Raw genomic sequence first — 13,083 nt, forward strand, 5'->3', positions numbered from 1 at the left:
CTGGGAATGATACTGGACACAGAATCTCAGAGAGTGTTCCTTCCCTTGGAGAAGGCTATGGAAATCCAGTTGATGGTTCGGGCTGTCCTGAAGCCAACCCGGATCTCGGTGCATCTGTGCATTTGCCTTCTGGGGAAAATGGTGGCCTCTTACGAGGTGCTTCAGTATGGAAGGTTTCATGCAAGGCCCTTCCAGCTGGATCTGTTGGACAAATGGTCCGGATCGCATCTTCACATGCACCAGAGAATCTGTCTGTTGCCAAAGGCCAGAATCTCCCTTCTGTGGTGGCTACAGACTTCTCACCTCATCGAGGGTCGGAGGTTCGGGATTCAAAATTGGATTCTGCTAACCACAGACGCAAGCCTCAAAAATTGGGAAGCAGTCACCAAGGGGGTGCAGTTTCAAGGAAGATGGTCAAGTCAGGAAGTCATCCTTCCAATAAACATCTTGGAACTCAGGGAAATCTACAACGCCCTTCCACAGGCCTCATCTCTACTTCGGAATCAGGCCATTCAGGTCCAGTCGGACAATGTAATGGCGGTAACATAAATAAATCGACAGGGCGGAACGAAAAGCAGAGCAGCAATGTCAGAGGTGTCAAAAATTCTCCTCTGGGCGGAAAAACACGCCGTGGCATTGTTGGAGTAGACAAATGGGAAGCAGACTTCTTCAGCAGACACGACCTGCACCCGGGGGAGTGGAGCCTTCACCCGGAAGTGTTCAGGTGCTTGACATGTCGGTGGGGATATCCACAGATCGACATGATGGCCTCTCGTCTCAATAAGAAGCTCAAGCGGTATTGTTCTAGGTCGAGAGACCCACAGGCAGTGGCGGTAGACGCTCTGACGACTCCATGAGTCTACTAGATGGTGTACGTGTTTCCTCCACTTCCTCTGATCCCAAGAAATCTAAAAAGAATAAGAAGGGAAAAGGTTCAAGCAATACTCATTGCTCCGGACTGGTCAAGAAGGGCCTGGTACGCGGACCTTCTGGAGATGCTCCTTGAAGATCCGTGGCCTCTGCCTCTTCGTGAGGATCTCCTGCAGCAGGGCCCGTTAGTCTATCAAGACTTACCATGGTTATGTTTAACGGCATGGAGGTTGAATGGCTGATCCTAGCCAGGAGAGGGATTCCTGACAAGGTAATCCTGACTATGTTTCAAGCCAGGAAAGGGGTAATGTCTAAACATTACCACCATATATGGAAGAAGTATGTATCTTGGTGTGAGAGCAGACAATATTCCGCAGTGGATTTTCATCTGGGACGTCTCCTTTTTCTGCAGTAGGGAATGGATGTGGGCCTATGCCTAGGTTCCATTAAAGTCCAGATTTCGGCTTTGTCTATTTTCTTTCAGAAAATAGACAAACGTTCTTGAAAGGTGTTGTGCACATCCAACCTCCCTTTGTGCCTCCCATGAAAGGTGTTGTGCACATCCAACCTCCCTTTGTGCCTCCCATGGCACCTGGGGATCTCAATTTGGTGCTGTAGTTTCTCCAATCGGACTGGTTTGAACCATTACAGGAGGTACACATAAAGTACCTTACGTGGAAGACCGTCACACTGTTGGCTTTGGCCTCAGCAAGATGTGTGTCGCAACTAGGGGCATTGTCTCACAAGAGTCCCTACTTAATTTTCCATGAGGACAGAGCTGAACTCAGAACTCGTCAGCAAACTCTTCCTAAGGTGGTGTCCGCATTTCACATCAACCAACCTATTGTGGTTCTGGCTGTGACGGACACCTCTGCTTCTTCAAAGTCTTTGGATGTTGTGAGGTCTTTGAAGGTGTATGTAAAGAGAACAGCTCATCACAGAAAATCCGACTCGCTGTTCGTTCTCTATGATCCCCAAAAAATTGTGTGTCCTGCTTCGAAGCAGTCTATTGCTCGCTGGATCAAGCTCACTATCCAGCATGCTTATTCCATGGCAGGATTGCCGGTTACAAAATCTGTACAGGCCCACTCTACTAGGTCGGTGGGTTCTTCTTGGGCAGCTGCCCGGGGTGTCCCGGCTTTACAGCTCTGCCGAGCAGCTACTTGGTCATGTTCAAACACGTTTGCAAAGTTCTACAAGTTCAATACTTTGGCCTCTGAGGGCCTTCAGTTTGGTTAATCAGTTCTGCAGAAACCTCAGCACTCTCCCACCCGGTTTGGGAGCTTTGCTTCATCCCCATGGTACTAATGTGGACCCCAGTATCCTCTAGGACATAAGAGAAAATAGGATTTTAATTACCTACTGGTAAATCCTTTTCTCATAGTCCATAGAGGATACTGGGCGCCTGCCTGGTGCTTCGTTCTTCCTGCACTGTTAGTTGGTTAAGTATTCTGGTTTGTTCAGCTGTTGATGTTCATGTTTCAAGTTTGGTTAGCATGGCTTTCCTATTGTTCAGTGTGGGTTTTCGTAATCTCCCCGCTTTTCTTATCTATCCTTCTCTCAAAGTATGTCCGTCTCCTCGGGCACAGTTTGCTTGACTGAGTCTGGTAGGAGGGGCATAGAGGGAGGAGCCAGCGCACACTATCAAATTCTTAAAGTGCCCAAGGCTCCTAGTGGGCCCGTCTATACCCCATGGTACTAAATGGATTCCCAGTATCCTCTATGGACTACAAGAAAAGGATTTACTAGTAGATAATTAAAATCCTATTTTTCTCCTGTCTGGGGTAATCATAAAACCAGCCATGGCTTCAGCCTTGATGGCAAAAGCAGTGGCTGCCTGGGCTGATGTATTGGAAGGGGATCTTTCAATGGCATCTAGAGAGCAAAAATCCCTTGTTGCACATATCTAACAGGCTGCAATGTTTTTGGAAGAAGCAGCCTTGGATATGGGTACAATTGCCTCTCAGGCATCAGTTTCAACAGTAGCCGCTCGCAGAGCAGTTTGGCTACGTACATGGAAAGCTGATTCAGAATCCAAAAAGGTTTTGGAGTCTGTATTTTTCTGGAGATATTCTTTTTGGTAAAGAATTAACCAGTATTTTAGAGTCAGAAGCAGACTCTAAGAAAGTAAAGTTTCCTTCCACATACAAATTCAAGCCTAAAGTTCCAGCTTTTCGGCCCTTTCGGTCTCAAGGAAAAGGAAAAGGTGATGGCAAACAGTCCCAATACAGCAAGTCTGGCAAGACTAAAAAGCATTGGGCTACCAGAGGACCGGTTTCTAAAACAGAAGATAAGCCATCAGCCTGATGGTGCGGGCCTTCACCTGGGGGATCCCAGGGTGGGAGGCCGTATTCTTCAATTTGCATAGATCTGGCAGCAGTCTACAACAGATGCCTGGGTGCAAGAAGCTGTATCTCTCGGTTATGCATTTGCTTTCAAGAAGCGCCCTCCTCAAAGGTTTTTTGTACCAGTCCGTCTCTGGTAGGCCAGGGCTTTGCAAGAGGCAGTTCGGAAATTGCTTCAGTCATGAGTTATCATTCCAGTTCCTCCTGCACAACGAGGACAGGGTTTTTACTCCAACCTGTTTCTAGTCCAGAAGCCAAGTGGGTCGTTCTGGCCCATACTCAATCTCAAAGTGCTGAACAAGTACATTTGGGTGCCTCATTTTCATATGCAGACTTTCCATTCCATCATTTTGGCCATGGAGCCAGAGGATTTTATGGTATCCCTAGATATCCAGGATGCTTACCTTCATGTTCCTACAGCCCTGTCCCACCAGCGCTATCTCAGGTTCGCTATCCTCCAACAGCATTTTCAGTTCCAGGCCCTGCCATTCGGATTGGCCACAGCCCCCAGAGTATTTACCAAAATGATGGTGGTAATGGCAGCTTATCTCCGCCAGCAGGGGATAATCATTTTTCCATATCTCGATGATCTTTCAATCCTGGCACAGTCTCAGGAATTGCTTCTGTGTCATCTGCAACAGACAATAGAGTGTCTGCAGAAGCACGGTTGGCTCATAAATTGGGCGAAATCATCTCTGGTTCCGTCACAGCGGATGACTCACTTGGGGGCTGTATTGGATTCGAGCCTTCAGAGAGTAACTTTACCTCTGAACAAAATATCCAATGTTCAGTCAATAATTCAGGAGCTGCTACACAGTCGAAGGTATCCATTCATGCAGTAATGCGTGTGATGGGATTGATGGTGTCAACATTCGACATGGTGGAGTATGCTCCGTTCCATTTGAGGCCTCTGCAACATCTGATCCTTGCCAAATGGAATGGTTTTCAACAGACTATAAAAACGCAGACTATGTTCCTTACTCCGGAAGTAAGGAAGTAATTAGCCTGGTGGCTACAGACATCCCATCTGGACAAAGGGAGACCCTTTTTGGATATCAGATTGGGAAATTCTGACAACAGATGCCAGCCTTCAGGGCTGGGGAGCAGTGTCCTGAAAGTTTTGTTTCCAGGGGCAGTGGACCAAGGAAGAAAGTTACCTGCCAATAAATATATTGGTGCTCTGAGCTATATACATGGCGCTGATTAAGGCAAAGGACATCCTTCAGGGGAAACCAGTTCAGATCTGCTCGGACAATGCAACGGCATTAGCGTAACTCAACCATCAGGGAGGAACTCTCAGCCAAAAAGCATTGAAGGAGGTAAGTCGCACGTTAAAGTGGGCAGAACTTCATCATCCAGCCTTGTCCATAGTGTTCGTTCCGGGAGTCCTAAACTGGGAAGCAGATTTTCTCAGATGACACGCCATTCATGCAAACGAATGGGCACTACACCCAGAGAGGTCTCCCAGACCCTGGTCGACAGGTGGGAGTTGCCGGAGATAGATCTCATGGCGTCCCATCAGAACAACAAAGTTCTCGCATACGGGTCAAGAACAAAGGATACCAAAGTGACCTTTGTGGATGCCCTGTCAGTGAGATGGGACTTTCATCCAGCCTATGTGTTTCCACCAATCGCCTTATTACCCAAGGAGGTGAGAACGGTAAAACAAGGAAGGGGTGCCATGATACTAATAGCTCCGGATTGGCCCAAAAGACATTGGTACACAGATCTGCAGAGGATGGTGATGGATGCTCCATTCCTACTCCCTCAACATCCAGATCTACTGACTCAAGGTTCTTGTTATCACAGACACCTGGATGGACTGTCTTTGACAGCGTGGCTCTTGAGACCTCTATCCTGAAGTCAAGAGGATTCTCACAACAGGTAATTTAAACAATGCTCAGAGCAAGGAAACCTTCCTCAGCTTGCATTTATCACAGAATATGGCAAGCCTATATTTAATGGTGCAGGGAACGGAAACTTGACCCTCAGAGTTTCCAGGGTCTTAGCATTCCTTCAGGCAGGCATGGATAAAGGTTTAAGGGTGGCTTCCTTGAGAGTGCAAGTGTCAGCATTGACTGTATGGTTCCAAAAGAAAATTGCCAACCTACAGGATGTGCACATTTTTTCCAGGGAATGCTGCGCATTTAACCTCCTTTTGTTCCTCCTACAGTGGGACTTAAGTTTAGTCCTAAAGTCCCTTCAAGTTGCCCCATTTGAACCACTTAAAAGAGTAGATCTTAAATGGTTGACGGCTAAAGTTCTCTTTCTACTGGCCATGGCTAGAAGAGTTTCAGATTTAGGGACATTGTTATGTCATCCTCCATTTCTGATTTTTTTTATCCAGATAGAGCAGTTCTCAGAACTAAATCTGGGTATCTTCCTAAGGTGGTGTCTAAATTCCACCTTAACAAAGAAATTGTAGTCCCGGCTTTCCAAGGGCCGGACCTTTCTGTGGGAGAGGCATCGTTGGACGTAGTCCATGCCTTAAGGATCTACGTAGATCATACCACTGCTATCAGAAGGACAGATTCTCTTTGTTCTCTATGGATTTCACAAGAGAGGATGGCCTGCTGATAAGCAGATACTGGCAGGGTGGCTTCAGATTAATATTTCAGAAGCATATTCTCAAGCTGATCTCCCTGTTCCGAATAATGTCTCTGCTCACTCTAATCGTAAGGTAGGTCCATCATGGGCAGCACAACGTGGTGCTTCAGCAGAACATATATTTAAGGCAGCCACATGCTCTTCCATTAACACATTCATTAGACGTCACATTATGCCGTTGATACCTTTGCCTCTCAGGACACTGAATTCAGGTGAAGGATTCTCCTGTCCAGTCATACCCACCACTAAATTGCTTTTGGACATCCTAATGTTATCCTGTGAATAACCTGTGTACTCTGCAGGAGAAATATACGTTATGGTAAGAACTTACCGTTGATAACGGTATTTCTCCTAAGTCACAGGATCCACAGGGATCCCACCCTGACACACCTGATTGGAGGATCCTTTTACTCACTAACCTCTTCCTTCTTGTACGAAAGGGTGTGCATGTGTGTTCTTCTCACCTGATTAGGGCTCTCTATGATGCTCCTGCCTTGAGCTTTGGAAAAGCAACTGATTTATCTGAGCCAGGAGGCGGGGACATATGGACAGGCCCGTTGCATGCTGGGAGGCCGAAAAGCTTTGACCATTTGGTGCAATTCCGCTCTCGCATCATCATATCCCAATGTTATCCTGTAGACCTTGTGGACTTAGGAGAAATACCATTATCAACGGTAAGTTCTTACCATAACGTATGTTTTTCTGTGTACTTAATTTTTTGTTTTCTTAATACCACCTATTTTTGTAAAAGTTCTGGGCTTTTAGGTTGTGGTACTGTATATGTCGACAGTAATACTGTTGACATTCATCATGCTGAATTGTGAAACACAGCACTGCGCTTTGGGTATTCTCAATCAATTTATGTATATAAAATGTGTAAGTAGCTGCACATCTACTATAAATGCTAGGAGACTTTTGCATCAAAAAATACCACAATTTTTAATTAAAATATGCACATAGACAATACACTTCCCTAACTAATAATTCCAAGAACCATGCGAAAGCGTTCCAGATGGAACACAAATAGTATCCTTAGACAGTCTAAATAAGCTGCTTGAAAAAGTGCTGTCATGAAACTGTTGACATGGTCATAATGTCAGTATTGAACATGTCAACATTTATTATGTACACACTGATGAAATGGCAACATGTTAGAATATCGTCCCTGGTGACCCAACGGCGACTTACCTGCTCCTAGCGGTTGCAGCATCTCCAGTGCAGTTTCCGGGCACCAGAGAGCTGTGATCATCTGGCGTTTTGGTGAGTATTTCTCCCCTTTCCCTAATCCTAACCCTCACTCCAGTGTATAACCCTTAATCTCCTTCTCTCACAGCTTAACCCTAACCCTCCCCCCCCCACCCACAGACTAACCCTAATGTTGACATTCTGAGAATGTCAACATGTTACCTATCAACATTTTAGCAGTGTTGACATCATAACTGTCGACATGGATGTCAACATTGTCATCATCTACCTTTTTACGACAACCTGGTGCTTTAGGATGTACAGTACAATGCTCAACATTTTACATTTTTAGTTTTCAAAATATGTGACCATTCAAATTCAACCTGGAATTTGGTTAAAGGAAAAAGACACATTTTTCTTATCTGCAGCTGATGACTCTAATGAAGATTTGGAAGAAGAAAGTGTACTCCGCAGTTACTTCCCAGAGAGCTGGCACTTCAACATAATTGTACTCAACGGCCCCAAATCAACATCAAAGTAAGTGGGAGTGATAATAACTAATAACAAAAATGTCCAAATACTGCACAAATTCAGTGCCACACAAGAAAATATCCAAGTGACAAGAAGAGTACAGTACGTATGTACTAATTTATGGATTGTTGCCATTTTAATATTTTAGCTCATAGCAAGATTATATGCAGTTTGTACCTTTGGTCGAGAGATTAAACTTGTACCAAGTTTTTTCGTAATGCTCAGACAAGCAAAGGCTAACATTTGTACATATTGAGGCAGTTGGCTTGTGCTGGCCTAAGGGTATCTGTGTTCTGGACTTGAACCTTAGGAATATTAGGGACCCAACTAATAAGGTCACCTGGCCATGGTTGGTGGACTCATATTTTTGGCCAAATTATGCTAAGCACCTCAATTTTACTCTATGTTATATTGCAGAGATTATTGTAATTGTTCTGATTACTGATTAGCAGTGTTTAGTATTTAGTGTGTGCTCCTGCACTTTCTATTTTTTATGTGGAAGTACATGTCTCAGCATGGTAAAACCTCTCATTATGTTTACAATTAGGGTGTACAGTCCGGGTATGGGTCGTTGGGTCGACCCAACTTTGGTCGACATGGGCATTAGGTCAACATGTACTAGGTCGACATGGGAATTAGGTCGACATGTACTAGGTCGACAGGTGAAAAGGTCGACATGCGTTTTGTTGTCGTTTTCTTTGTAAAGTGACAGGGAACCCCAATTAGTGCACCGTGTCCCCTCGCATGGTTCGCTTCGCTCGCCATGCTTCGGGCAAGGTGCCTAGATCCGCAACTGCTTCACTCAGCACAGGTTACCGTTCCAATCGTAGTCCATGTGGATCGTCAAGTATGGAAAAATCCCAAATTTTTTTTTTAAACTCATGTCGATCTTTTGACCTGTCGACCTAGTACATGTTGACCTAATGACCATGTCAAACTATTGACCATGTCAACCTAATGCATGTCGACCTTCAGTGGTCGACCTAATGACCGTTGACCTACGCTGTGTCGACCTAACGACCATATCCCTGCAGTCCATGCCCCCCCCCCCCCCCCCACACACACACATTTGTCTACTTGCCCTTGAGCATGTCCATAGAGTGTAAGTACAGTTTTTTCATAGGGCCAATATTAGCTTCACTACTCTACAAACAAAAACTGTCAGAATGTATTCATTGTACTGTATGTGCATAGCATAAACACTTACTCTTGTGCAAGGCTTTATCATTCCATGTCAGAAACTTGCAGCAACAGTCTCCTGCATTGCACAGTGATTGATATGTCTGACATGAGTTTATATGGAATGTTGTCCACAACTGATGAGTTTCTCAATTCTTAAAACTTAGAGGGTTATTCAGAGTCAGCAGCCCCCAGCTGCTACTGATAAAATAGCATGCTGGGGGCTGCCCAGCACAGGGGAAGGCCGCCCAGCATGTGTAGTGCTGCCCTGCGTTTTGATCGCAGTTCAATTGCAATCGCATTGCAGGAATCGAAATAGAGGTAGACCCCTGCATACGCAGTCCAGCGCCATGTTTCCTGTCACAGGAAAGGCAGACAACGTCATCCTGCGGCCACGAAAACGGACATGACATGCCTGCATTTCCTGCACCACTCCTCACCAATGACACGTCGCTGCCCCCGACCGCCCACCAATCACATTGCGATCACATCCTTCCAGGATGCTTCTGTGCGTGCGCGATGCGATCATTTGCGCATGTGCAGATGGACAAAGATCGTCTTTGCAATTTTGCAAATTACCGATAAACTCCCTTAGTTTGTATATTTGCAAATACAGATGGAGCTGCGCTCATCTGAGGCGGCTCCATCACATACATGCACTCCCGGCATGACTAGGTGATCTGCCCGCATAGCCCTGCCGGAGTGCACAGAGACGCTCTAACATTCTAGTGAACAGGGCACGTCTCAATCACGAGTGTGCGCTCGCCCTGGACGGAGACACTCTCTGTACACTATTTCCATTTATTTCATACACTTACTCTAGGCAATAAATAATGATTACAACAAATTTGTTTAGACAACCATTTGTTTTGTATGAATTTAATGAATTCTTTCAATATGATCCTCTATAGAGGTAGTAATAATAAATTATAGTGTAATTTATATAGCACTTTTCTACTAATAGGACTCAAAGTGCTTTACAGTTGCCATTACAGCTCAAAATACAAAACAGTAGATATTAGTGAAATGCTTGAGTAAATACTGTAGGTAAGTCTTGAGTATATTTTTGAAAGATTCTAGAGTGGAGGCTTCTCGAACTGCGTAGGGAAGAGAGCTCCATAGAGTCGGAGCCACAAAGGTGAAAGCCCGACTCCCAGATGAATTCAAATCAGAAGCTGCTTCAAGTACCTTGGGCCCTGGTCATGTAGAGCTTTGAAAGTGAGTAAGCCAATCTTGAAAATGATTCACCATCTTACAGGTAGCCAGTGAAGGGAGTAGAGAATGGGTGCTATGTGGCTGGAACAGGGCTGGTTGGTTTTAAAGCCTGGCAGCTGCATTTTGTACCATCTGCAAGCAGTGCAATTCTTTTGCTGGAAGACCAAGGGCATTGCAGTAGTCTAGGCGTGATGATACAAATGCATTTATGACTGAAGGAATTTACGGCTTAATTCTGGCTATGTTCCTCAGATGAAATAATCAGGATTTGATTGTGGCTAATACCAGGGACATGCGATCAAGTAAATGGCTCAGGAGGCACTGGGTGGTACCAAAGCCAGATTTACACACATTATATAAGCCCAAGGGTTCATGTGGGCATTATACATAGGTGCAGCAGTATATTCTGCTTAACATTTTGGTAAGTTTTGATCAGAGATGTGCGGAAAAGATAAATAGGTGAGGCACTGCTTCACCTGCCATAGACTTTTTACTCCAGAGTTGACTATAAAAATGATAAGAACAATATAAAGAAGATTTCTCTTATGTCCTATAGGATACTAGGGATCCATTTAGTACCATGGGGTATAGATGGGTCCACTAGGAGCCATGGGCACTTTAAGAATTTGATAGTGTGTGCTGGCTCCTCCCTCTATGCCCCTCCTACCAGACTCAGTGTACAAAATGTGCCCAGAGGAGCCGGTCATGCTTATGGAAGCTCCTGAGGAGGTTTCTGCATTTATTTTTTGTTTGTTATTTTCAGGCAGGACTGGTTGGCACCAGCTTGCCTGCTTCTTGGAACTTAGAGGTGGGAACGGCCCACCTCTTGAAGGGTTAATGGTCCTGTTCCCTGCCGACAGGACACTAGCTCCTGAGAGAACTATTCACAAGACCCACCATGGCGAGCGTACATTCCCGCAGCATGCCGTCACCCCTAACAGAGCCGGAAGAGTAAAGAGTGGTGAGTACTAAGCTGGCATCCTGGTTAGCGGGTCACTGGCCATTATGGCGGCATGAGGGTATGGAGATGCATGGCTTCTAACCGGGGCGGACTGTGTCTGCAGACTCAGTACACAGTGCAGACGCACAGCTTCTGAGGGGCGAACTGAGTCTCAGTACAGTGTACACAGTACCCACACTGGAAACAAAGACTTAAAATGGATGTGCCTTTATTTTAAGCACTAAATTACCTCAGCCAGTATAAAAAAAGTGGGAAGCCCGCGCACCATGGAGGGGGCGTGGCTTCACTGTGAGCAGATCCAGCAGCTCACCAGCGCCATTTTCCCTCTGCAGCGGACAGACGCTGACTGATAGGAACACGCAGCTCCTCCAGAGAGGCTCCAGATTACCTCAGCGGTGCCAGGGGGTCATAGCAGGGGGGGAGCGACTATTAGTGTACTACAGTAAGTCCCCAATCTGGGTACTTAGCCTCCGACCGGGTTAAGCTTGGTATTAGTGATAAGGGCGTTGTGTGCTGGCTCCATAATATCTCTGTGTCTTCCTGGAAGGTCTCTTTGTGGGTTAATTGTGCTTTTAACCTTTTCCTGTGTGTGTGTGCTGTCACATTTACAAGATGTCAGACAAAGAGTGTGTTTCAAGTATGGCAGAGTGATCCTCTTCTCCAGGGGACTCACTACTGTGTACTCAGTGTAGTGCACCTTCCCAGACTAGCGGGGCTAAACCAGCATGGCCGGATTCCATTAAAGGAATGATTTCCAATATTTCTACTAAATTGCCCCGCAATGAGAAAGAGATGCAATACTTAAGACAGACTGTGGATGAGTTTATGAACAGAGACTCAGTCCCCAAACCAGAGTCTCAGAACCCTACCATTTGTCTACAAAAATGTACTCTGGCCCGTATACTGCAATCTGATTCTGATGATACAGGGTCAGACATGGAGGAGGGTGAGGTGAACTCAGAGGGGGGGGATGCTGCTCTGTCACAGGGAATAGAGGCTCTTATAGAGGCTATCAGAGACGTTCTGCAAATTCCTGATAAGGTGACAGAGGAGTGTGAGAAATCTTGTTTTAATGTTAAAAAAAGAAATCATCAGTCACTTTTCCTGTGTCAAAGGAACTCAATACCCTATTTGAAGAACCGTTGGTTAATCCTGATTTCAAATCCCTAAGAGGTTACTCTCATCCTTTCCTTTTCCTCCTGAGAATAGGAAAATCCACCGATAGTGGACGCATCAGTATCCAGGCTGTCACGGAAAATAGTATTGCCTGTCCCTTGTGCAGCCACCCCGAAAGACACGGATGATCGTAGAATTGAGACCACACTCAAATCCTTTAACACAGCTGCTGGGGTGGCTCAGAGACCCACTATAGCATGTGTGAGGACCACTAAAGCCATTGCTAAATGGTCAGGTAACCTAATTGAGGGGTTAGATTCCTTATCTAGGGGGGAGATTGTTTTACTCCTGCACCATATACAGGACTCTGCTAACTTTATGGTGGAAGCCATAAAAGAAATAGGCTTGCTTAATGCACGCAACACTGCTATGGCAGTGTCAGCATACAGGGGCTTATGGCTACACCAGTGGACTGGTGATGCGGACTCCAGGAAATGCATGGAAGGCCTACCATTTACAGGAGAGGCCTTATTTGAAGATGAACTGGATAAATGGATCTCCAAAGCTACTACGGGAAAGTCCACATATCTTCCTTCTGCAGCTCCCCCAGCCAGGAAGGCCTACTCAGATTCCAATTTGCAGTCCTTTCGGACAGCCAAGTTTAAGGGCAAAACCAGAGGTACTTCTACAGCCACCAGAGGCGCTAGAGGTAAACCACGCAAACCAGCAACTGCTGGTTCTCAGGAACAAAGTTCAAGCTCTGCTTCCTCAAAGCCTTCAACATGACAGTGGACCGCGATGCCTGCAAGACTGGCAGGTGGGAGCCGGCTAAAATTCTTCAGTCACATCTGAACAAGTTCGTGCCAGGATCCCTGGGTCATAAATCTTATTTCCCAGGACTACAGACTGGAGTTTCAGGAGCTCCCACCTCACAGATTATTCAAATTAGTCTTACCAGTTTCACAAGAGGCAAGTATAACATTACAGGATGCCATTCAGAAACTGGTGCAAACTCAGGTCATTGTTCCAGTTCCACCTCATCTGCAAAACAAGGGGTATTATTCCAACTTGTTT

At 45.6% G+C, this 13,083-nt stretch overlaps 1 protein-coding gene across 1 annotated transcript in view; it reads left to right on the forward strand.

Moving 5' to 3' along the window:
* LOC134910100 (complement C3-like) overlaps positions 1–13,083 on the forward strand; it is a 465,863-nt gene that overhangs the window by 261,619 nt on the left and 191,161 nt on the right. Inside the window, exon 18 of the mRNA XM_063917765.1 lies at positions 7,436–7,544. Within this exon, the coding sequence (XP_063773835.1) occupies positions 7,436–7,544 (109 nt within the window). The remainder of the gene's footprint in view (positions 1–7,435; positions 7,545–13,083) is intronic.

The sequence above is a fragment of the Pseudophryne corroboree genome, chromosome 1 (genome assembly GCF_028390025.1).
Source record: "Pseudophryne corroboree isolate aPseCor3 chromosome 1, aPseCor3.hap2, whole genome shotgun sequence".
Lineage (NCBI taxonomy): Eukaryota > Metazoa > Chordata > Amphibia > Anura > Myobatrachidae > Pseudophryne > Pseudophryne corroboree.